The sequence below is a fragment of the Brienomyrus brachyistius genome, unplaced genomic scaffold (genome assembly GCF_023856365.1).
Source record: "Brienomyrus brachyistius isolate T26 unplaced genomic scaffold, BBRACH_0.4 scaffold44, whole genome shotgun sequence".
In the NCBI taxonomy this organism is placed as follows: domain Eukaryota; kingdom Metazoa; phylum Chordata; class Actinopteri; order Osteoglossiformes; family Mormyridae; genus Brienomyrus; species Brienomyrus brachyistius.
The window spans coordinates 2,239,595-2,263,841 of record NW_026042319.1 but is presented as its reverse complement, the minus strand read 5'-3'; the positions used below and the strand labels follow the sequence as shown (position 1 = coordinate 2,263,841).

At 46.7% G+C, this 24,247-nt stretch overlaps 1 protein-coding gene and 1 long non-coding RNA gene across 4 annotated transcripts in view; one reads left to right on the top strand and one right to left on the bottom strand.

Annotated features, from left to right (window-relative positions):
• The window catches only part of LOC125723014 (gamma-aminobutyric acid receptor subunit gamma-3), an 81,439-nt gene that overhangs the window by 37,176 nt on the left and 20,016 nt on the right, over window positions 1–24,247 (bottom strand). For all 3 annotated transcript variants that reach the window (XM_048999403.1, XM_048999404.1, XM_048999405.1), the window contains one exon: window positions 22,285–22,352. In XM_048999403.1, the coding sequence (XP_048855360.1) occupies window positions 22,285–22,352 (68 nt within the window). The remainder of the gene's footprint in view (window positions 1–22,284; window positions 22,353–24,247) is intronic.
• LOC125723015 (uncharacterized) lies at window positions 5,637–6,398 on the top strand. The gene is made up of 3 exons (XR_007386707.1): window positions 5,637–5,716; window positions 6,257–6,292; window positions 6,365–6,398. It is a non-coding gene; the product is annotated as an uncharacterized LOC125723015 (long non-coding RNA).

Below are 24,247 nucleotides of genomic sequence, written 5' to 3'. Positions count from 1 at the left end.
CACACACACACACACACACACATATAAGGCCAATTTAGACTTGCTAATCAACAACTTTTGGACCATGGGTGGAAACTAGGGCCCCCGGCAGAAACCCACATGAACACAGAGAGAGCATGCGAACTCCACACAAAAAGGACCCACACCCAACCCCGGGATCAAACCCAGGATGTTCTTGCTATTTTAACCTGTTCAATACTGAAGCCCTACCCATCAGACTAGAGTGATTACCAGGCGGATTTAGAACTGACCCAAATGGGTATCGTTGGACTCTGCAGAATCTCTGGAATAAATCTTCATTTCAGTTTTCTTTCTACGATATTCTGCTTGTGAGATATGAGCGTTTCTGTTAGGGAAGCCCTATTATGCAACTGTCAAAGCAGCAGGGGCCAGGGGGGAGTTCTCCATTGCTGGGCTAGAATTTCTTGACTAGCCAGATAACTTGTCGGAATTAATGTAGTCTGGGCTAAATGTAAGTGAACGAAGATAAAGTCCATTTGAACTAGGTGGTCTTAAATCCGACATGTTTTCTGGCTAAGCATAAAATCCAGCTTTGTGACACAGGGCCCTGCTCTCTGCTTAGTTCATCGTACCCCAGTTTAAATGGATTTTTATCTTCCTTGACTTACATTTAGCCCAGACTACCTTAAATCCGACAAGTTAACAACCAGTCACGTCTTGTATTTATAAATAGTCTGCCAACAGCATGCCAGGTTAACTGTTGCAGCCACAGTCACAACAAACAAATATGCATGATTTTAGGATTTACAAATGTTTTTGACCATTGGCCATTTTGGCCGTCCTTCATGGCAGACTTGCTCCAGGTCCTTCAGGTTTGTTGGATGTCACTGCAGTTCTCAAGGGAAGCCACAAGTTCTCACTGGGATTATGATCTGGACTTTGACTTGGTCTCTTCACAACCTTCACCGTTGTCTTTTCTTCTTACTCTTCCCGCACTTCAATTTTTTTGCAGATTGAAGTAGGTTTTCTTGTAATACCTCCCTGTATTTTGCTCCATCCATTCTCTGTTCAGTTTTGACGCCCTGCTCCTGAAGATGAACAGTATCTCCACAGCATGATGAGCATCAGGCTCCACTGTAGGGATGGTGTTAATGGAGCCATGGGCCATGCTACCTTAGCACCACACACAACACCTTGAATATTGGCCTCACCGGACCACAAAACCTTGTCCCATATGTTAGCTGGGTCACGCTCAGACCTTCTGGCCAGCTCTAAACGTGCTTTCATATAGCTCTCCTTGAGTTGTATCTTCACTGCAGCCACTGGCCCGTACAGACCAGCATTATGCCCCTCTCCTGCTCCGTAACAAAGTTACCTCTGCCGAAGACAGTGGCTCAGTCGTCCCCCGAGCGGGACAGTCACCATGCCAGGCCTGGGTCTGAGTACTAAACGTGTTCTGTATATATACAAAGTACATGCAAATTGTTTGTTCTATATGAATATGACATAAACACATTAGTTCTGTAAACATATGACCTACATGAGTATGTTCTGCATACATCCAAAGTACCAGCCTATGTTTGGTATTAATGCAAAAAACAAGTTTATATTCTGTTAAAATGCTTATAAACATAAATGTATTCTGTATGCATGCAAACTACAGTAAGTGCATTTGTTCGTTTCATTTGTTCATTCATTTGTTAGCAGTGATTTGTTCAGTATACATGTGAAGTTAATGTGTTCAGTATACATGTGAAGTTAATGTGTTTTTTCTGTATATGTGTGAAGTACATGCTATTCAACATATGAGGTGCATGACAATATTCTGTATACATATGACATATGTTTTCATGTTCTACATACATGTATATGTTCTGTACGTATTTGAAGTATTGTGTATGCCCTGTATACATAAGAAATATATGTTTGTTCTGTATTTTTATGATACTTGTGATTATTTTGTATACATACCATGAACCAATGTATATAAGAGGTACATTTGTATGCCCTGTATCCATGTAACATAGATGTATATGTTCCGTGTACCTACAGCACACATATAAACGTGATTTTTTTCCCTCTCCTAAGCCCTAACCTCATGAGGATCCACTGGCTCCCTGGCGACCCCCAGCTTGTTTCGGCCCTGACCGGATCCACCGGCTCCCTGGCGACCCCCAGCTTGTTTCATCCCTGACCAGATCCACCGGCTTTCTGGCGACCCCCAGCCTGTTTCAGCCCTGACCGGATCCACCGCCCCCCCGGCGACCCCCAGCTTGATTCGGCCCTGACCGGATCCACCGGCTCCCTGGCGACCCCCAGCTTGTTTCGGCCCTGACCGGATCCACCGGCTCCCTGGCGACCCCCAGCCTGTTTCAGCCCTGACCGGATCCACCGGCTCCCTGGCGACCCCCAGCCTGTTTCAGCCCTGACCGGATCCACCGGCTCCCTGGCGACCCCGAGCTTGTTTCCTGCCTTATGGAAGCAGAGCGTTTCGGCCCTGACCTGCTTCACTCTGATCAAAACGAGTGATATCCTCATTTCTCACTCATCCGTCTTTAGCGGCGGGGCATGGAGCTGTGCTCCTGGCTCCTTCACCCCGCTGAAGACCCCCGGACACCAGCTGCTCCTCTCTGCTTGCTGATGACTCGGATTAGTGAACTTGTCCCAAACAGACAACCCCCATCCCTGAGTCTGATGATGAACCAGTAGGTGATTCGGTGTAAGCCTGCATTAAATATGAGGATGTTCCTCAGGAAGAGGAGAGTTTTCATGTCACTCAAGAGGCTGCGGGAGAGGCAGTGAAACTGGATTAATGTTAATGAATGCCAAGTTAATGTACTGAGAGTTATTAAAGCGATGACAGCAAGTGCATGTGTAATTGGGGAAATGATTTAAGAGGTTTTACATCCAGGTGTGGACCGTTATCCTAAGGAGTTATTAAACAACAGGTTGACTGTCACTCCAGGATTCTAATTCCTAAAAAATAATAATGAGACATAAATGAATAGAGACGATTTGCTCTGTTTTCTGGCCAGTGGGACATTATCACGATGTAGAATGGCCATTTAAAGAAGAAGCATTTATAATAACTACCTGGTAGGGTCTCCATAAAGAAACCAAACCAGCGTACTTCTGAATATTAACTGCAATTGTGCTTTTATTAAAAACATTTATATGCAGAAGTTTTTTGACATCCTGGAGACCATTTTTCAGGTCCCAACAAAGATCTGTGACTTCAATCAACTAAAAACAAAAGTCTCATATTTTGCTTGGTTACTTACGGTTAAGGTTCGGGCTGGGTGGGGGTTAAGGTCGTCATGTTGGGGTTAGACTTTTCCCCATAGAAATGAATGGAGAGTCCCCACAAAGATATAATTACAAACCTGTGTATCTTTTTTTTGTAGAATTTGCAAGTGTTTCCTCCACGTACCCTGGTCTTCTCCCAGTCGGAAGACAAGTAAGTGTGGTGAATTGCCCTCAGCGTATGTCTGTGTGTGTGCGTGTAGCTTTTGATGGACCGGCATTGTATCCAGGGTTTAGGCTCCAGGCTACCTTTATCCCCGCATTGATTACGCTGCTCAGGAAAAATGTCTGAATGAGATTGAACTCTGGAGACCATACCAGATATGCAAAGTACTGTAAGTTGTGCAATAGACACACAAACACAAAAGACACACATACAACCTATGTGGGAAATTTAGGTGTTTGGATTAAAAACCTGAAAAAAGATATTTTTAAAAGCCAACAAAGGGTTTTCTGAAATGCCTTTCGTGTATTATATAAATGCTTGAGGTTTCATTACCAGGTAGCATCTGATGTAATTGCAATGCCGAGGTCTGAAGACAGGAAGGCATACATTGGGCTTTGATTTCTGTTTTTTTATTTATACAATCAGTGAACTTGTGTGGGGAAACCCAGTGGCAAGATGCTGGAAGAGAAACAGTGCAGGAATCCAAGCTTCACAAAATGCCGGTTTTAATGACAGTCAGCTGGCTCTTGCTGAGGATAGGTACTGAGGCAGGGAGGTGTGGGAGATGGAGGATAGGTACTGAGGCAGGGAGGTGTGGGAGATGGAGGATAGGGACTGAGGCAGGGAGGTGTGGGAGATGGAGGATAGGGACTGAGGTAGGGAGGTGTGGGAGATGGAGGATAGGGACTGAGGTAGTGAGGCGTGAGAGACTGACGATAGAGACTGAGGTAGGGAGGTGTGAGAGATGGAGGATAGGGACTGAGGTAGGGAGGTGTGAGAGACTGATGATAGAGACTGAGGTAGGGAGGTGTGAGAGATGGAGGATAGGGACTGAGGTAGGGAGGTGTGGGAGATGGAGGATAGGTACTAAGGCAGGGAGGTGTGGGAGATGGAGGATAGGTACTGAGGCAGGGAGGTGTGGGAGATGGAGGATAGGTACTGAGGCAGGAAAGGTGTGGGAGATGGAGGATAGATACTGAGGCAGCAAAGGTGTGGGAGATGGAGGATAGGGACTGAGGTAGTGAGATGTGAAAGACTGACGATAGAGACTGAGGTAGGGAGGTGTGAGAGATGGAGGATAGGGACTGAGGTAGGGAGGCGTGAGAGACTGACGATAGAGACTGAGGTAGGGAGGTGTGAGAGATGGAGGATAGGGACTGAGGTAGGGAGGTGTGAGAGACTGATGATAGAGACTGAGGTAGGGAGGTGTGAGAGACTGACGATAGAGACTGAGGTCGGGAGGTGTGAGAGATGGAGGATAGGGACTGAGGTAGGGAGGTGTGGGAGACTGACGATAGAGACTGAGGTAGGGAGGTGTGAAAGACTGACGATAGAGACTGAGGTAGGGAGGTGTGAGAGACTGACGATAGAGACTGAGGTCGGGAGGTGTGAGAGATGGAGGATAGGGACTGAGGTAGGGAGGTGTGGGAGACTGACGATAGAGACTGAGGTAGGGAGGTGTGAAAGACTGACGATAGAGACTGAGGTAGGGAGGTGTGAGAGATGGAGGATAGGGACTGAGGTAGTGAGGTGTGAGAGACTGACGATAGGGACTGAGGTAGGGAGGTGTGGGAGACTGATGATAGAGACTGAGGTAGGGAGGTGTGAGAGATGGAGGATAGGTACTAAGGCAGGGAGGTGTGGGAGATGGAGGATAGGTACTAAGGCAGGGAGGTGTGGGAGATGGAGGATAGGTACTGAGGCAGGGAGGTGTGGGAGATGGAGGATAGGTACTGAGGCAGGGAGGTGTGGGAGATGGAGGATAGGGACTGAGGTAGGGAGGTGTGGGAGATGGAGGATAGGGACTGAGGTAGTGAGGCGTGAGAGACTGACGATAGAGACTGAGGTAGGGAGGTGTGAGAGATGGAGGATAGGGACTGAGGTAGGGAGGTGTGAGAGACTGATGATAGGGACTGAGGTAGGGAGGCGTGGGAGATGGAGGTTAGGGACTGAGGTAGGGAGGTGTGAGAGACTGACAATAGGGACTGAGGTAGGGAGGTGTGGGAGACTAACGATAGGGACTGAGGTAGGGAGGTGTGGGAGACTGACGATAGAGACTGAGGTAGGGAGGTGTGAGAGACTGACGATAGAGACTGAGGTAGGGAGGTGAAAGAGATGGAGGATAGGGACTGAGGTAGGGAGGTGTGGGAGACTGACGATAGAGACTGAGGTAGGGAGGTGTGAAAGACTGACGATAGAGACTGAGGTAGGGAGGTGTGAAAGACTGACGATAGAGACTGAGGTAGGGAGGTGTGAGAGATGGAGGATAGGGACTGAGGTAGTGAGGTGTGAGAGACTGACGATAGGGACTGAGGTAGGGAGGTGTGGGAGACTGATGATAGAGACTGAGGTAGGGAGGTGTGAGAGATGGAGGATAGGTACTAAGGCAGGGAGGTGTGGGAGATGGAGGATAGGTACTAAGGCAGGGAGGTGTGGGAGATGGAGGATAGGTACTGAGGCAGGGAGGTGTGGGAGATGGAGGATAGGTACTGAGGCAGGGAGGTGTGGGAGATGGAGGATAGGGACTGAGGTAGGGAGGTGTGGGAGATGGAGGATAGGGACTGAGGTAGTGAGGCGTGAGAGACTGACGATAGAGACTGAGGTAGGGAGGTGTGAGAGATGGAGGATAGGGACTGAGGTAGGGAGGTGTGAGAGACTGATGATAGGGACTGAGGTAGGGAGGCGTGTGAGATGGAGGTTAGGGACTGAGGTAGGGAGGTGTGAGAGACTGACAATAGGGACTGAGGTAGGGAGGTGTGGGAGACTAACGATAGGGACTGAGGTAGGGAGGTGTGGGAGACTGACGATAGAGACTGAGGTAGGGAGGTGTGAGAGACTGACGATAGAGACTGAGGTAGGGAGGTGAAAGAGATGGAGGATAGGGACTGAGGTAGGGAGGTGTGAGAGATGGAGGGTAGGGACTGAGGTAGGGAGGTGTGAGAGACTGACGATAGAGACTGAGGTAGGGAGGTGTAAGAGATGGAGGATAGGGACTGAGGTAGGGAGGTGTGAGAGATGGAGGGTAGGGACTGAGGTAGGGAGGTGTGAGAGACTGACGATAGGGACTGAGGTAGGGAGGTGTGAGAGATGGAGGATTGGGACTGAGGCAGGGAGGTGTGGAAGATGGAGGTTAGGGACTGAGGTAGGGAGGCCTGCAGCTTCCACAGAGAGGAGACGCGGTTTTGCCATGTCTCTCTGTGGACCTGGGAGCTTACTCTCTCCACTCTTTCTGACTAGTTTTTCACTTCATTGAACTCCTCCCATCTTCCATACCTGTCCAAATAAGCACAACCCCACCCCTGGTGACAAATAGTCACAATTTATTTATCGTAGAATGGAATTCAAAGTGACTTATTGAGTAAATTTTGCGTGTCATGCTCAGTCACTTTCTTAGGAGTAAAACATTACAGCAATCTCTTTCTCCAAGGATTTAATTTGGAAACCGATGAAAAATAATTTGTTTAGTTGTATTTATTTCTTTTCTCACTCTTTCTAAGATGAATTTGTTACAAGGCATTTCTTAGACTGCATATTTGGCTCTTGTGAATGGAAAGAGGGTGAGAAGGGAAGAAAATCAAGGCTGTGTGGCTGAGAAATCAAAGTAAAACACGAGGCGACTTTCCTGAGAGTGAAGATGTTACAGCAGGTTCACTGAGAGCAGGTCTGGGAGGCAGCAAACCAGCCACCAAAGAGAAGGGTGGAAATTGCACGTGAACTCTGACCATTTCATCTGACTGGCTCTCTTCTGACCCAGATTTTGTTTCAACCAGCTAGTTGAGTATAAAGAGTCAGGCACACACTACTCAAATGGTTGGTTGAAACAAAATTTTGGTCTAGACTTTTACTCTCTGGACCTGAACTATCCATCTCTGAATATGTAGCGCTAGCTAAGTGTGAGCCTCTGGCATCGGTTATGCCGAATGGGACGTTGAGGGAGCTGTCCATTCAGCCTCAACCACAATCCAATTCAACACCATGGACAGCAGCCCAGTCCAACATGAGGAAGTGGAACTGTAGACAGTCTCTGGCACAAAGACCCCAGTGAGCGACAGACTTTCAGCCAGGCCCTCACATTCACGAGAATATATCACTCTAATACTAGTCAAGGGTTTTGGTGAGGGGTGGGGTGGAGTTGTGTTACTTCATGGGGGTTAAAAGTCCCCCATGTTCTGCAGACTGCCTTGGCACAGACCCTCAGACGCAGTCCTGCACCATCACACAACCACAAATCATTCATCATTACCAGAATCATCTATATGGTCATTACCGTTACTGCTGTTTTTGCACCGGTGGTCTTCGTCTTGGAGGACAAAATAATGTAATTTCAAATGATCCCCTGGACCGTGCGAGAGGTTTATTTTTTTTCCCTTTTTTGGGCGACCCATGTAATCTTCCATCTGGGAACCGCCGGCTTTACGGCGCATTGACATTAATCAGCTTGTTTTATTCATTACATTCAGCTGGGTTTGAACAGCTTCTTTCTGAGAGGTGACAGCGCAAATCTACTGACAAAGACGACAGCTCTCAAAACAGAGTGAGCTGCGGAGGCAGACGGGAGCCGGGCCTGCAAGGGCAGCCTCACAGACACGCCGCAAGCCAGCTGCGAGAAAGAAGGTAGTGTCATAACCAGCCAGCAGGGGTCATAGTCATTAACACAGAGTCAGAACTCCGCTGGCATCTCTGCTGCTTCAGCAAAGCAGAAAATATATAGCATATGACACATAATATATATGGTAATATAAACACCCACCATTAATAACTGGATTATTTATGTCACAAGATTAAAAACGACAGCAAAGTTGGTTCATGTTCTGAATATACCAAGACTTATTGGCGTTTACTGCTACTGAAATATACTATAACCTTTATACTGAAGCCTGAGATCTGAACAGTGCAGAAATGTCAGCACATGCAACAAGTCAAAACGAGGTCTGACTTTTTTTTCTTTATGTGTCTGTGGATGAAAAGCTCCCTGACTACCTTAAGCGGCGGGGGGGGTGTTTCCTATCTGACACAGCCCTTCTTTGTCCGTGAGCGCCCCACCCTTGTTTGCGTGACCCGTCAGGAAAATGCTGCATCTTGGATCGGCTGCGGAAGCGAACGGGGCTGCAGGAGCCATGGATCCGGGCTCAGTAAAGCCGATCCAAGCCAGCTAATCCAGCTCATCAAACTTACGCCTACTTACGCATCAACATAACGCTTAAAGCCAAGTCATCGTTCATGATTCAACCGGCCCACGTAACACATCACTGCTGATTCTGCACGAGTAATAGTGGTATGCTTTTTTACCTATAATAATTCAAGATGGACTCACCACACAGTTAGACATACTGTATGAAACCCAGGGCAGCTTGCACAATGACCAGGACCTGCTGGTTATGCCCTATCTGAGGAAAAGGGTTTTCCTCCTTATATTTAGGAATTAATCGTGGAAAAAGGTGCTTCTTTTGTCCATGCAAAAAGATTGTGCCTTTGCCTCAGACCCTGACAAGCCCTATTAGTTTAATATTGCACATTTACATGGATAAATCGAAGCCTCACATACTCCCTGGCTCCCAAATCTTTGCTCCACTGGGTTTTGTAATTAGCAGTTAGCACTCGAGTAATCAGTGGGGCAGTGGAGCCGACTTCCAGAAGATTCAGCTGAAGGTTCGTCGGGGAATGAGAGGCATACTGAGTCAGTTGGGAGATGTGGGGGGTTGGGGTGGGGGGCTTTTACCAATAAAAACCTGCAGATTTAATGCCAACAGGAGAGATCCCGACAGAGCATATAGACCCAAAGTGTAAACACATTACCTGAGCTGACTCGTTCTGATAGAATACCCAGCAGTTTGGAAAAGTTACCTTCAGGACCCCAAACCAGTCCGGGATCCAGCCCAGGTATTTTACAGGACTAGTCATTTCCCCCCCGTAAGCCTCACTAGTTTATTACAGTAGATCCATCTCCTGTATGATCCAGTTTAATACCAGTTGTTTTCATTAGTCCCTTGTGAGTTAGTACTTGCTAATCGTTATTGATCGTTAGTTACTATTTGTTCAGCAATTCCCTGCCTGATTTTCTGGTTTTGTGACTCTTGTTCTGCCCTCTTCTGATTTCTGACTGATTGGCTGTTGATGCCTTTTTGCACTGAAGGTTTGGATCCTGATTTTGCTTTAGATCTTGAATGACCATGGCGGGCTCTTGTCCATGGGCCTTTGCCAAATTGCTTTGAGTAGAAGCATTGGCTTAGAAGCCAACTGTAAGAACAGGAGCAGCCAGTCAGCTGGCCCTCTACTGTGGGTCATGGGCTGGTACCCAGGACAGGTGACAGGTGATCGCTGTAGCTTTAGTTAGACTTCCAATTCTGTATGCAAATAATGTTCAGTGCAGTGCAGTGCAGTGTGGCCACAAAGCTCCCAGTGGAAATGTAAAGCCACTTGTTTACAGGAGCATGTGCTTACAGGTGTGCTAAGAAATGAGAGGCAGGGGAGAGGAATGGCGCCATAATGACACAGTGTCTTATCAGGGGATTCCCATATCATTCCATGCTGGTAGCAGAAGCAGAAGTAAAGCCACCAGATTGCTGCAGCAGTGGCCTTTCATGAAATCTCTCAGGATATTGTTGCACCCTATCAAAGACTCACATTTCAGCTGTCCGTTAATAAGCGTTCACGGAGTGAAATGGCGCATAAGCGCACTGAGAAGACAATGGCGGGTCTGAGGTCTTCCGTGGTCTTTGGGAAGCTGGAGATGCCGATTCAAGACTGGCATAAGGGCACAAGCAGAAGATGGTCTCCGGCTGCCTGCTTGCCATGGTTTAATCAGCTTCCTGTCTGACCAGACTGACCTCGAGCGATGCTGTCACAATTAATTACATACTCTTCAAAGAATGACAAGAAGACACTGTCCAGCCCTGCTGATTACAGCCTCACTGTCGCCATGCAGGGATTCTCTCTGTGATCATTAGTGAGGATGCTCTATGTTGACTAATTTAGATCCACTTTGATGTATGATTCCCACACCTAGAATTGGGTGAGATAAAAGCAAAGGCATAATGAAAATTAAAAAAAACACATTGTAATCGATAAGCACCACGAAATACTTTCTGGTGGTCAAAATGAGTGTAATTATGTTCTGTGTCTGTAAAACACATTGGTTACCGTGCATCAGTGATTCATAGTCCGGTCCTCGCGCACCCCCATACGTTGCACATTTTCACTCTCTCTCAATTCCCTAGCAGTTGGGAGAGAGCAAATACGTGGACAGTCTTGGGGGTCTACGAAGACTGTGGAACCTTGCTGTAAATGTTTTGTGACCATCTCGCTTTTCTGGCTCCATGTGATCCGAAGTTGAAGGACTCTTTCAGACCTTGGTGCAGAGGAGCTCAGTGGAACACCAACTGGTTTCCTCAAAAAGGCTGTTTTAGCAACAGCTGGTTGGGACATCCCATCCCTTTTTAAATGAGAGCTGGTGGTCCACACCCACTTGCTGCTGGACAGTGATATGCGGACTGGGGTAGCCAGCCTGGTCTGCCTCCGCCTCACTGCCATTGGTTACATGCTCACAGGCTGTGGGCGGGGTTAAGGGGATGTTGATCTCCTCCAGACCTGTCACTCTACTTAATGAGTCATTTGGCCCGTTGAATGTTGCAGAAGCAGGTGGCAGATGATAGACCCCAAGGGAATAGTATCATAGGATTGATTGGCTTATTGAGAATTCCTCAATACATCTAGAAGAATTTCTACAGTCAATACGATTAACAGACGGAGAACGAAGATGTCCTCACTCCAAGAGTGTCCTGTGGATATGCAACTTCACATCAGCTGGGATGCCTTCCAACCGGCCACCCAGCTGGGGGAGCTCCTGCCCTGATAGCCTTCCAACCGGCCACCCAGCTGGGGGAGCTCCTGCCCTGATAGCCCTCCACCCGGTGACCCACAGACAGTCCATGTTTTGCTCCCTCCCAGCTCAGTACACATTTTTAGCCCATTTTGGCTTATTAATTAAATTGTGGTTCTTAATTTCCATCAAGCCTTTTCCACGTTCCCAATCTTGATAGCGGCTGAATGGTTTTTACCACCCGCAACTCAACAAAAATGTGGACTGTGGTCTGATAGAGAGCTGGGAGGGAGCAAAAACACTGCCTGTCTCTAGGTTCCCGAGGATCTGATCGGTTTCTCAAACCCTGCTGTACTGCCACAGAAGTCACAGCTCTGAGTAATTAAATACGCATTTTCCTTGATTATTTCATCTGCGAACATGCGGATAATGCATTACACTTACTGCGAGAACGCTTGCTGGCATCCTGTAGCTCTGTGCTATGTGTGGGTGTGTAAATGCTGAGCAAATGTGTCTCATATAACCCCCCACTTAGTTAATAATCCCGAGAGGCAGTGGAGAGCCTTTTCTAGCATGGAACTTCCCCAGAAACTCAAATAATCCTGTTTCTCTGTCCAGTTGTTGTGCCGCACTTTCAGGACTAGCAAACCTGATTATATGAATTAACGAGACTGGTTGGTGAAACAGAAGGAATGTGGGAACCTTGGGGTCTCCGCAGGAATGCTGCAGACCCCCTGCTTTGATTTGCCGCTGCAGCTAATGCTAATGTTTTGAGTAAAGGTTTCAAATCCGGGCCGGCATGGCGATGCCGTGGGTAACGCTGTCGCCTCACACCTCTGGGATCAGGGCTCCATGTGTGTGGGGTTCGCATGTTCTCCCTGTGTCGTGTCCTGGTGCTCTGCTTTGCCCCCACAGAATGGTGTGTGAGTGTGCCCCGCGATTGGTTGGCGCTGGGACCCTGAAGCAGAATTAGGGACAAGGACCTCACATCTGAAATAACCCTAAATGATAATCTTTCCCAATTCCCATGACCGGGACCAGGGCTTAGAGGATGGGTAGATGGGAGGATTAATCACCATTTCAGTGGTGTGATGAGTGTGGCAGTTTATTCACTTCGCTATTAAATGTGGCACATGTTGTGAATGCTTGTAACTGGAACTGTTTCACATCCCCCAGAGGCACAGAGAAAGACTCCATCTAGCCGAAACCTGTGCCAGGCCTCAGACTGGCTGTGCTGTCGTGGCAGCCACTGCTCTCACATCACGTCAAATCTTCACAACAATCTTTTGCTGCCTTGCAAAAAGGCTGTGAAATGAGTTCGTCTGAAAGAAAGACTTAGGGTGGCAGCTAAATAATTCTCTATTGATTCAGCGGCACTCACAGCCTTTGTATATAATTCAAAGTCCCAGAATGCACTGCTGCTACTCATCCAGCCCCAACCGGAGATGGGTAGCTGGTCAAAGAGGGCGGCCTTGCCTGTGTTGTTCAGCAGGAACCTGTCACCAATCACAGCCTCCGGGTCTCCCCTTGGCGATGATATCATTTAGATGAAATCAACACTGCCTGCACAAAAAAATGTCCTCAGCTCTAAAATGAAATTTCGCTACCATTGGAAAATCCACAATAGTAGGTTGAGTTAAACTGAATCTGCATTGCAGGATCCTGCTTACTGTGCAGGATAAGCAGATTGAATCCGTAGGGCTGCATATGTGGTGATACTGTATCTATAATCCTCATTATCTGTCACACTGGAAAATTGCCCCCTTTGTTGTATTATAACTATTAAACCCCAAGTTTTTTAAAGTTTATTTTTGAAAGAAAGACTATAAACTTTTCAATCCCGGGGTTGGGTCCCGGCTCCTGTCTGTGTGGGTTTGCACGCTACCTCCATGTTCACGTGGGTTTTCGCCAAGGGCTCCGTTTTCCTCCCACGGTCCAAAAGCGTGCAGGACAGGTTTATTGGCGAGTCTAAATTGGCCCTGTAATTGGATGTGTGTGTGTGTGTGTGTGTGTGTGTGTGTGTGGATCCTGCAGTGTGTTGGCGACTTCCCAGGGTTGGTTCCTACGCCCCTTGTTCCCAGGATAGGTTCCGGGCCCCCCCGCAACCCCAGTTGGGATTAAGCGGTTACGGTGATGGATGGATGGATGGATGGACTATAAACTTCATATAAAAAGAAAAAAAATGAAGAGGCCTGTGCTTCTGTAGATTCCCATTTTGGATATAGCACCTGGTGAATGTTCTGAAAATGCGGATGCTTGCCTGTGGACATGTACAACAATTCTGCATGGAACACAAACAGCGTCCACTACAAAAAAGAAAAGCCGGTCAAATTACTGCCCCAAAAACAGGCCGTTCCGCCTGAAGGAGGGACCCAAACGACACGTCTCTAGGATCACTAAGCCAGCCAGTCTCTCCTCTGTCGGTATCTCTGCATTACCGGCCACCTGCAGCCTGCGTAACACAGATGAAGATGTGTGTAAGTGGAGTATTTGCAAATGCTGCAATTTGCGTAGAACCTTTGAAGGTCCCCTTTGATTTAGCTAGATCCACAGATAAAAGCTTAGTGTGTGGATTCAAAGGCCCAAGTGGTTGCAGTGGGTGTGACGTCTAACGATATGAGGAAGCTGGGCTGTAAAAGTCTCATTAGGAGGTGAAGCCAACGTGCCCCACTGAGTAATTCTCAATTGTGGGGATTGGCTTCATGCGGAATAGATGGCCTAGTCCCCAGTTTTAAAGAGCATTCTACTGATTTTTCCATTTGCTGTGGCCATATGCTCGGCCATCATTGTCGTTTAACCCTAATTGTTTACTGTGTTGCTAAGTTCATGTATTTTCTGCCATAAATGATTGGTCTATTGAAATTCCATCATTTCCATGGACACACCAATCAGTGCAAACCAGTTACAGATACATTCTGATGCATCGGTTCTTAGTTCGGTCAGGTGCTTTAACTGTCCCGCTAATCGCTGTTGAGCCCATTTCCTCTGCTAGTGAGTGCGCGGTTCTGTGTGTTCCAGCCCGGATCAGGACGGATCGGAACAGCTCTGCCATGAATAATGCCTTTTACGCCCACGGCGATTTTGCATTTCTATTTAAATCGTCTGGTAAATGTTTTGCATCTGAGCTCGTTTCGAAACTTCGCCAGTGTGTTATTTTAGGTTTTAACAGGATCTGCCCTTTTCTACTCAGCTAATTAAAGTTATTTGGTTCATCCTGATAACGTGGCCAACTGGAATATTTATATTAAAAATATTTCATTCTGTTGTTTTTGACAAAACTCATATTTCACACATGTATAATGATTTTTTTTTTATTAGAGAAGCACTTTATTTATTTAAAATTTATTTATAACACCACTTTTTCAGGACCGAGACAAGGTGCTTTGGAATGCTCTAATATTTAGCTTTGATTAATTTTTAATTCTTTAACTTTATTCATTTTCAGGTTCAACAGCTCTTGCCTCAAAGGCGATTCATATTTGGACAAAATCCGCAGCTGTTTGTGCATACATCAGATATGTAGGCGCATTGGCCGTGTCCCTTATCCACTTTCATTCTGAGAGGATGCTCTGTCTTTGTGGCTTAATTATTTGTCCAGCACCATCAAATTATTTTCGGACCATCCACCAATGAGCTTGAAGGCCATCCACTGAAACTTCTGTGGAAAAATTGCACTGGTGTTTCTTCAAAGGATCTGATGGCTGAACATAATCTTTCACCACACAGGAAAGTCTCAAAGTAAATGCTGCAAAACATATCTAATACCTTGCTAAACAGTGTAAAGCAATCCTCACAGCACTACAGTCTGACTGAGGCATCATCTGCATTCTCATGACGCTGCGTTCAGAACGACCTCATTATAAGATCCCACATCAAGATTAATGAAATGAAAGGTTTTCGTCAAGCTAATGAACTGAATATACCATTCTTGGGAAATAATCTCTTTTTTTAATGATTTTCTTTCAGTTTACACACCAAACATCATTGTTCCCCAGCATTGAGAAACAAGCTGCATGACATCGACTCTGGGTTGGAGGCCAGGAAAAATGCTGTTTGGTTACACATACCTGTATCGGTATGGCTGTATTTCTGTTCAGTCTGGACCAGGGTTCTTCATACCTGGCCCCCAATTCCAAATCCAGGCCGTGTTTTCAGTTCTCCCAAGTAGCTAGTTTAATAATGACTGATTCTGATTGGCTACAGTGGCTTTGCACATGGGTAAAGGAAGGCTGGAGAATCAGCAGTGCACATCTGGACCACAGTCAAGAGCTCTGAATGGGAATATACAGCTGTAGAAATGGACACAGACTTGTGAAAGCATAAGGTGAAGCACACCAGTGTCAGTCCCCACAGATGCGGTTAAGGTTAAAGGCACAGGCTCAAACATTCTGCACTCAAATCCCAAGACTGACACCGCCATTGTACCTTTGAGCATTTAATTTGAAACATCCATGCATCTTCTACACCCATTCATCCTATGCAGGGTCGTTGGGCTCCAGAGCCTTTCTCAGGAATTATGGGTACTATCCCAGGAGGGAAACCCCACAACAGCACAGGGAGAACATCCATACTCACACAGAGAGCCAGGGCGGAGACTCGAACCCCTATCCCAGCGGTGCGTCGATAGTATTAAGCGCTACATCATGCTGCATGCTAAACTGAAATGTCCTGTTTAATAAATCGGGAGAACCTGGGAAAAGAGTGTTGGCAATAAAAACGACTAGGCAGACCAGACATGCAAGACTCCAGCATGCGCTGGGCTAGCTGTAGAACCAGGTCGCAGTGAGCAGTGCAGACACATGCAGCGCGAGCTCTCTGAGCTGAGCTGCTGCATTTCCTCCCTCTCTCTGCTTGTTTAAATGCAGGCAGCAATGAGTCGATCTACACCGTGTTTCCAGAATCTTGACTTGTGTGTGGGAGGCCCCCGCCTCTGCCAGTGCCCCCCCCGAGGGTATCCGGCCGCGGAGAACTCCCGCCGGCGCCGCCCCCCAGCCACCCATGGAGTCGGCACATCCTTGGCTACACGCTCGTTGCCTAGGACACAGGGTGACCCAGACGTTTAAAAATAGCCATCGCCATGCAGCCACGCCACGGCACATGCACGGTCTCACAGCCGGCCCACGTTGACGAGGGAAACGCATCTTGTGATTGGCTGCCTCAAAAATGCTGCCTTTGAAATACAGACGAGGTGCTCTGCCTCCTGTTGTCATTATGGTAAACAGTAAGTGAGAGGATCTGGTATTAAATCTGGTACAGTGTGTGGGTGGCTGCTTGTGTATGGGTAGGGGGGAAGGCGGCGGGGGGCGTGCGATAAAGTATCTGAATTGAAAAGCTGTAGCTCTCAGACCTTGGCGACTCTCACAGATTACATGATTGAGTTCCTTCTAACATGGGGGCTGTATGCAAATCTTCCATGAATTGTGCCAGTTAGGAGGGAAGGTTTGCAGTGGCGCCAGTGGGGAAGAGAGAGGAAGAAAACAAATGAAGCCAAGGCCGCCCCCACCTGCCCCAAGCCAGGGTGCTCTGTGACACCAGAATAATTAGTTCTTTCAAGGATGAGCAGTCACTGTTTAGTGAAGGTGCAGAGACACGTTTTAGACATGAATAAAGGTAGGCGAGACAGATTCAGTCACCCCACAGCCCGACTCTGCTTCTCAATCATGCCAGTACGCTTCCTCGAGAAGAATTACAGCACCTGAAACTGAACCCTTTTGAGACATCATTATATAGACAGCACAGCCTGAGATAAATAATGTGGGAAGACATTGAAAGCGTTTTGATTTCCAGTCACTGTTTTTATCAGTCCCGAAACAAAAGGAATGTAAATGTGATTCCAGACGATGCAGGAATGTATCGAAATATGAATTTTAGATATTTTTAAAATTCAGACAGTGTATGATCATATAGTATAATTAGATAAACTGGTGTATTTCCAGGGACTCTCTGTTTTCACATCTTTCATTAATAGGTAAGTCACAGATGCAAAGAAACTAAATAATGAAATAGCGCCCTGTGTGTCACAAGAGAGCGGATTTCAGGTCCTACCACCTGTTTTCGGAACTGTCCCCTTCCAGTTTTTAATTGTTTCATTACTCATGTGACTCAGTCAGTCCTAAAGCCTTATGGGAAATAAAGTAACAGAAGTTTTCTTAATTTCCGCAGCATGCATGGTGTCTTTAGGAAGCTGAATTACTGTTTAATTTAGTTCTTTCTATAATATCACTAGTTATATAGTCATGCATGTACTGGTTCTCCCTATCTAATAACATATGCCAGAATTCGATGTATTTTTGAATAAGGAATAAGACACTCTTTGAGTGCTCTAGGAAGTTTGGGTTTGAAGTGTTCTGGCCGGAAAGGGATCCATCTGGACCCAAACAAAAAAAATGCTTTTAATGCCCCCCTTTCTTGGGGAAAACCTAAAAGCTGCAGTAAAAGGGAACTAAAAGCCAAGTATACATTTTTAATCTTAATATAATAACAATGCATCAGCGAAATGGGAAACGCAGACTTCTTAATGGGATCAGCGGCTTCAATGCACCTAGGGCGGTACTAAGCTGCATGCCCTCCTGGTTCTGCAGAACACAGCCGTGCTGATCTGGTGAAGATGACGTCAGATCTGCGGAGAGCACCGTCACCTTCCTGTCACCCACTTTCCGTTTGCTGGTTCTCTACAGATTCCCAGGCTCATCTCTCAGAGCTCTGCAGAAGCAGGCAAACAGACGATTTTAAACAGCGTCACCGTGGCCTTTGGGGAAATTCCACGGGCGGGAAGGAGGCAGGAAGCATCCTCAGCACTGCACCCTAAAGAGTCTCCACCCTTGGCCTGCGGCTGAGGTCATTCATCTTGGAGAAATGGCAGATAGATCTGCACCTTTTCTGCCTCCATGCCTACCAGGGTCTATCGATCCTGACGACCTCCCCTCGCTTTCCGTACTGATTGCACTGCTCCAGAACCGTGCCCGATGTTCTGGCACACCTCAGATGATCTCTCCCTCAACGTGCTGCACTGTAACCCCAATCTAGATTTATCTGCCACACATGATCAATCACGACCTGTTGTGATGTGTGATCAGTCTGCACACTGGGCTCACTGCACACCAAAGCATCACTCCTGCCGGGTTCACTATGTCCTCAGGGTCTTTGGATCTCACAAACTGTCCCCCCTTAAAGACAAGTAGAAGCTGAGGATGTCTCAGCTCGATCTGCTCGGGGAGGGTAGTAGGAACTGTGCTTTCTGAGATTTTAACTTGGGCCCTGGTGGTCATTAAAAAGGCATGAAATTGTGAAATACGGAGAGCATATCTGAGTCGTAAACAAGATTATTCACCATAACAGGTACAGTATCTGTCAATTTCGACTTCTAAACTCTGCCTGGTAATTGAATTGAACTTTATTTGTTATTTACTCTAACATTTTGACAATATAGTCCCATCACAACACTCCTTAAAGTTAAAAGGGGGCTGTGAGCTGCCATCTTCCACGTGCAGGACGGCGTAAAATGCGGATGTACCAGCTGGCCAGAGGGTTTCCTCCTCCTGTTCATGGACAAATAGGAAACGGGCTGGGAGATACAAACACAACCCTGAAGAACAAAAAAAGATGTTTTCCTGCCAGAAAGGTAAAAAAAAGGCCTCTCATCTGTATTTTATCTGCTTGGGGTTACCGGGGACTATCTCTAGGAATGAGACAGGAAAAGCCAATCAATACAGGGCTTCTCAGTCACCTGACGCCCCTAAGACAGCTGTGTCTCCAGTGACTCCCACTCCCCTTTAAACACAACAGCCTTTTCTTGCAACAGCAGATCTCATAAAACTTGAGTCATTTTAAACATTAACAGTATGTAGTAATGTTAGTCATTTTTTGACATTAGCAGTATTTAGCGACATTAGTCATTTTTGATCTTGGATTTTTCACAACGTGACGCATCAGCGTCTGCGCGTTTTCCGCGCAGCCCTCGGCACATGCAGTTTCTGACATGAGCCTTTGTTTACGTGCCACATGTCGGCTGTTATAACACTCGCCGTGCTACAAGCGTGCATCATCTCGCATGGCACTAACCAATGAAAAAGCTGTGTTTGCTTTTCCAGCGTCTCCATCGACAGGAAGTGTAACACCTTTGATAAACTTTGAAGTTACTTTTTGGAGGCAAGAATACTGCTGACATGTTCCTGTTCTCCTGGAGTACTGGGGTTGTCTGCAAACCGTCGTTCTCCTGGTGAGAGCGGCACAGTGTCTTAGAAGGTGCTCTCCTCCTGGGCTGGGAGTTTGAGTGCAGATCCAGCTCTGGGGGGGGGGGGGGGGGGGGGTTGTGCAGGTTTCCTTCCACATCCGTGTTGGAGGGTGTGTGGCCATTGGGGGAACGTCTTTTTATTTGATCTGACTTGTCCCACGTTGACTCTCCAGGGTGTTATGTGTTGGTGTGTTCTTAGTTAGTGTTGGCCCCAGTAACCTGGATCCCACGCAGACACCATCCCCAGTGTCCACCCCCATTCTTCTCATTGCCCATTCAGCACTTTTGTCTGTTTCCTGCTAAACTCCCATTGCTGATTGCTGTTCCACCTCCATGCTTGGGCTGTGTTTTCCTAACTGGAAGAGGGTCTGTTCACACCCTCACATTCCCCCAGCACCGCCTGATTCCTTCCTCCCGGCTGTACCGGTCATACCCCGACTCGGACCTGCTTAGGCCTTCAGATGATTGCCCTCCACTGGCTGCCAAGTTCAGCATGACCTTAACTGGATGAAAGAAGTGTGCCAGCAATTGTCCAGTGAGTGGGGCCAAGGTGCCAGCAGGTACCATCTGGCAGAGAGACTTACAGTGCAGATAGCAATCTCAGCGAACATGCCTACAACATATCATCCGCTTGAAATGGCTGCAATCTACTGGCGAGGTCTCAAAGGGTGCATCCATTTGCTGAAGTGAAGAATGGTCTATACCGCCTATTGTCCCCATAGATCCAAGCCTTAATCGCTCAGCCAGGCAAGTATGAGTGGCGAGTTCTAGCACAGTTTTAAGAGCAAAACCGGTGGTCTGCAGGGTATTGTGTATAAGCATGTGTGTTTGTTGGGGGGATAATGCAGTAGGAGGCGCCATGGAGCACGGCCTGCTACCCTGAGCAAGTCATACATTAGAGGCCCCTCCATGTGACTCTGCATTGATTGTGGAATGCATATGAGCGGGGGGGGGGGGGGGAATATGAGTGGGGGGGGCGGTCGTGCTAAAGTCATGTCCACTTGTCTGTTTGCTTTTGAAAAACATAGATATAATACACACACACACACACACACACACAAAACCCTTTGTGTTTTTTATCACAACCCTACATTTCTGTAGCTGTAATCTGATCACCGTGGTTTGCTGGACAAAGCCTGCATCAGTAAATCTCACTCGTACCAGTATGTCATCCTGCTTAATCATGACATGTGGATTTCACATTCACACCTATAAACAGCCCCCACCCCCTCCTGCCATGACACTGTTATTCATTGATATTTGCCTCATGCGCCCAGCGCTGAGGCTAATTACGTGCATTTGCCTGCTTTCCCGTTGAGCCTGTCCTTAAACAAACCCACACACCTCTGAGGGTTACCTGCCTTTTCTCTAAACTCACTGCACAACAGAAAACCTGCCTTCTCACTCTGTCAGAGTCAGACTCTGTTCAGCCTTTCTAATCCTCTCCTGTGATGTTGTTCATTAAAGAAACAAATATTGAACAAAATGTCCGGGACTGAGGCTCGATCTTTCAAAGTGCACAAACTAAATACTGCTGCTTAATTATTTATATTTACCTATGTGGTTTACCGTTCAGATGCCTGGCAATATTTCGAACCCAATAATTTAATAAATACATATATTTTTAAAGGATCGGTTATAGATGATTCTTAAGTACTTGATTTCCACACCCAGTCTAAGCAAATGAGTAATTTTTCTGACAGGGTTTGATTCTTCTGTGCCGTACCCATGGCGTCATTATCTGTTTGGAACAGGGGACATTTTTCTGTTGTTCTTTGTACTTGTAAAAATGGAATTTTTCACAATTTCGACCAGGCCACTCGGGCCAAATCAGCTCAACGGCAGTCAGATCAGACGTTCCATCCATCCACACATCTTTGTTTACTGCCCAGCAGGACCGAGAGCACTGAGCCATTCCTCCCACCACAGGCGAAGAGACAGAAATACATAAATGAAGCGGTGCCTTCTGGGTAATCCCAAAGCCTCGGCAGCTCATAGACGAGGCCTCGCGACTCTCCCGGAGTGTCCCGGCAAGCCAGATCTCAGGGGGCGCCTCAGCGTGGGTTGAAACGACATGCTGACAATTAAGCAAAGACGGGAAAGCTGTGGGAGCACACTGACAGAAACGCCAGCGCGTTTCATCCCAGCAAACAGAGATTCCAGCCAAACGTCAAATTAAGTTATTCTTGCGGTCCGCAGGTGAAAATATATTATCGCCTTCAGAAGTGCGGCGCCTGTTTTCAGACAATGACGTTATTTGGCTGTTTTTCATGGCTATTTTGTATCATTTACTCAGTACTTTGGTCTCATGGCTCATCTGCTGAAAACACAAGTGCAAACCATCTCCTACAGAAGGATCTCTCTTGTGAATCCGGCAGACCTGAGCACAGCATTATTAAAAAGTGCAATGAATTCCTTATACTTTATTACACCTGTGACATTTCTTCATAAAATGTCATTTTCATTGAAAACTTGGATATGTGGTTCTTCTGGAAGAGCTTAACAAATCCAAGTGCAGCCAGCATGTTTATAAAATATTCTCAGCGCTTCGAATCATACAATGCAGTAAACCAAGATAACGATGTTTGGTGAGCTTGTGGATAAATGTCATTCCGCGTGTGTTTAAGCCCTGCTTTGTGTTTGGCAGACGGGCCCTTCCAGTAGATCCTCGACCCACCTGGACACCTGCTTGGATCCCACAAGGCCTCATGAGATGTTAACTGAACCTCTGGTGGCCCAGCGGGGCACATACATTCATGAACGTGGATGCTGCCGGAGCACCAGTACCAGGAGCACACTTACCATGTTTATGGATGAGACCGGGCCGATGCTGTTCACGTATATGTCCACGTCTATGACTGTGGGTTTAACTGCAAAAGCAGGAGAGAGAGGCATGTTAAGTACTAGGACACACTACAGGGGGCGCTCTTGTGTCTCCGCGGTGAGGAGAGCCCCCTCGAGAGCCTCATTAGCGCTGATTCACACGCGCCGCGGCCCGCCCACACATCCCCCCCCCAACCAACGTTCGGTTTCACTCACCCGATTGCTACCAATTTCCCAGATTTCACGCATCGTTCATATAATTACCTGGCCTGAATCCGAGTGTCTGATCACAGACTTTGCCGGAAATCTGGAATTTTCACTGAGGAACAGACTCTGCTCAAAGACCCCTGCACCCACCCCCAGGGAAATGCGAGCTGTCAACACACATGCGCAAGCACAGAAAAGTCCTGTAAGTAAAACTAAATAGTAACAAACTGTTAGATCCTCCATAATAAATCCCAACACAGAACTGAAAGACACATTTATTTTCATGCATTAGAAATTCGTAGGTTATTTCTTTGATGCCGCCTTTACATCACATGTCCAGATTATGAGAGGGAGGACCTGGGTGAGACCCCCATGTGGCCGTCACTGTTGGGAGGCAGAACCTAATGTTCTTCAATGTCCTCAGCCTTGAAAAACACACATAATCACAATAACACCCTGACTCATAAACTGAGTCAAAAAACTGTTTAGCGAATGTTTTTATCCTGGACAACTTGCAATTGCTACAGCCAGATATTTAACTTTTTTTTTTATTTTATTTTATTTAACCCCGGTAAGGGGCTGCAACCTTCACCACCGCGCCATCTAGTGCCCAAATCGGTACATTGAAATCATCTCACCAGACTTCCTAAACAACAACGTAGCAAATTGTCAAAAAGAAAATACTATTAATACAGGTCTGTTTTCACTCTCCGTAAATCAGGACAGGCAGATATTGAGCCAGTGGCAGAGAAAGACAGACTGCCCCATACCACTGTTTGTGCCAAAGCCTGTTACCGTGGTAAATTTACAGTGATGGCTGTCTACACAATGCCAATCTCTCTGTGACTCATCTGATATTTGAAGGCTGATGAGGAATATACAATATGTTTTACGGCGACAATGACTATAAGGGAGGGCTTTCAGGATGTGAAATACTGAAAATATAGTGATACTTTAATTAATATAATAACATTAATGGTGCTAAACTTTAAATACAACCTACACCCCTAAGGCGAAAGAGACTTGGGTGAGCTCAGCTGGGTGAGTAAACTAATTAAAAGCCTTAACCCTCTTTGATGACTTTTGAGTTGAATGAATCTTCATGATGAAGTCCTCTGGGTCCTTACTATTTACATTCATGGAACCATGGAGTGAAATATTCATTAGTATTATTGTTTATAGTTCTGAGACACCCCCCGCGCGTAGTTGCTCCCTGATTGCCAAGCTTTGGGCAGGGGGTTGTATTGACTGGTACCGTGTTACACATTGTTAGGAGACACAACACATGTGATGATTATTCAGTTCAGCCATATCTGCAGCAAGCGACATTCTGGGATGCTGTCTGGTCACACTGGATTATTGGTACCTAAATTCCACGGTTCCATTTGCAAAGAAGACAGAGGACGCTGACAGATGCTGGGGAATATTGTAATGGGCCAAATAAGGGTCAACCGGTTTGAATTTGGAAAGACTCACAGTTTGATGATATAAGATACATTCTTTACTAATCAGTAAAGACTCTCCCGCAAGATGGGATCAGGGTCTCAGTCACTTCACATCTCGATATTGCGGCACTTCATATTCATGTCTGGTTACTCATCCATGACGGCTCAATGCGCTTTCAGTGAGAGTATCCATATATAAACTCGAGAGCCCTCAAAAGCCTGGTATAGGTTTAAGGCCACCATTGCGATACAATCACTTTGCCTTCATTGTTTTGAGTGCTTCAGTCTGG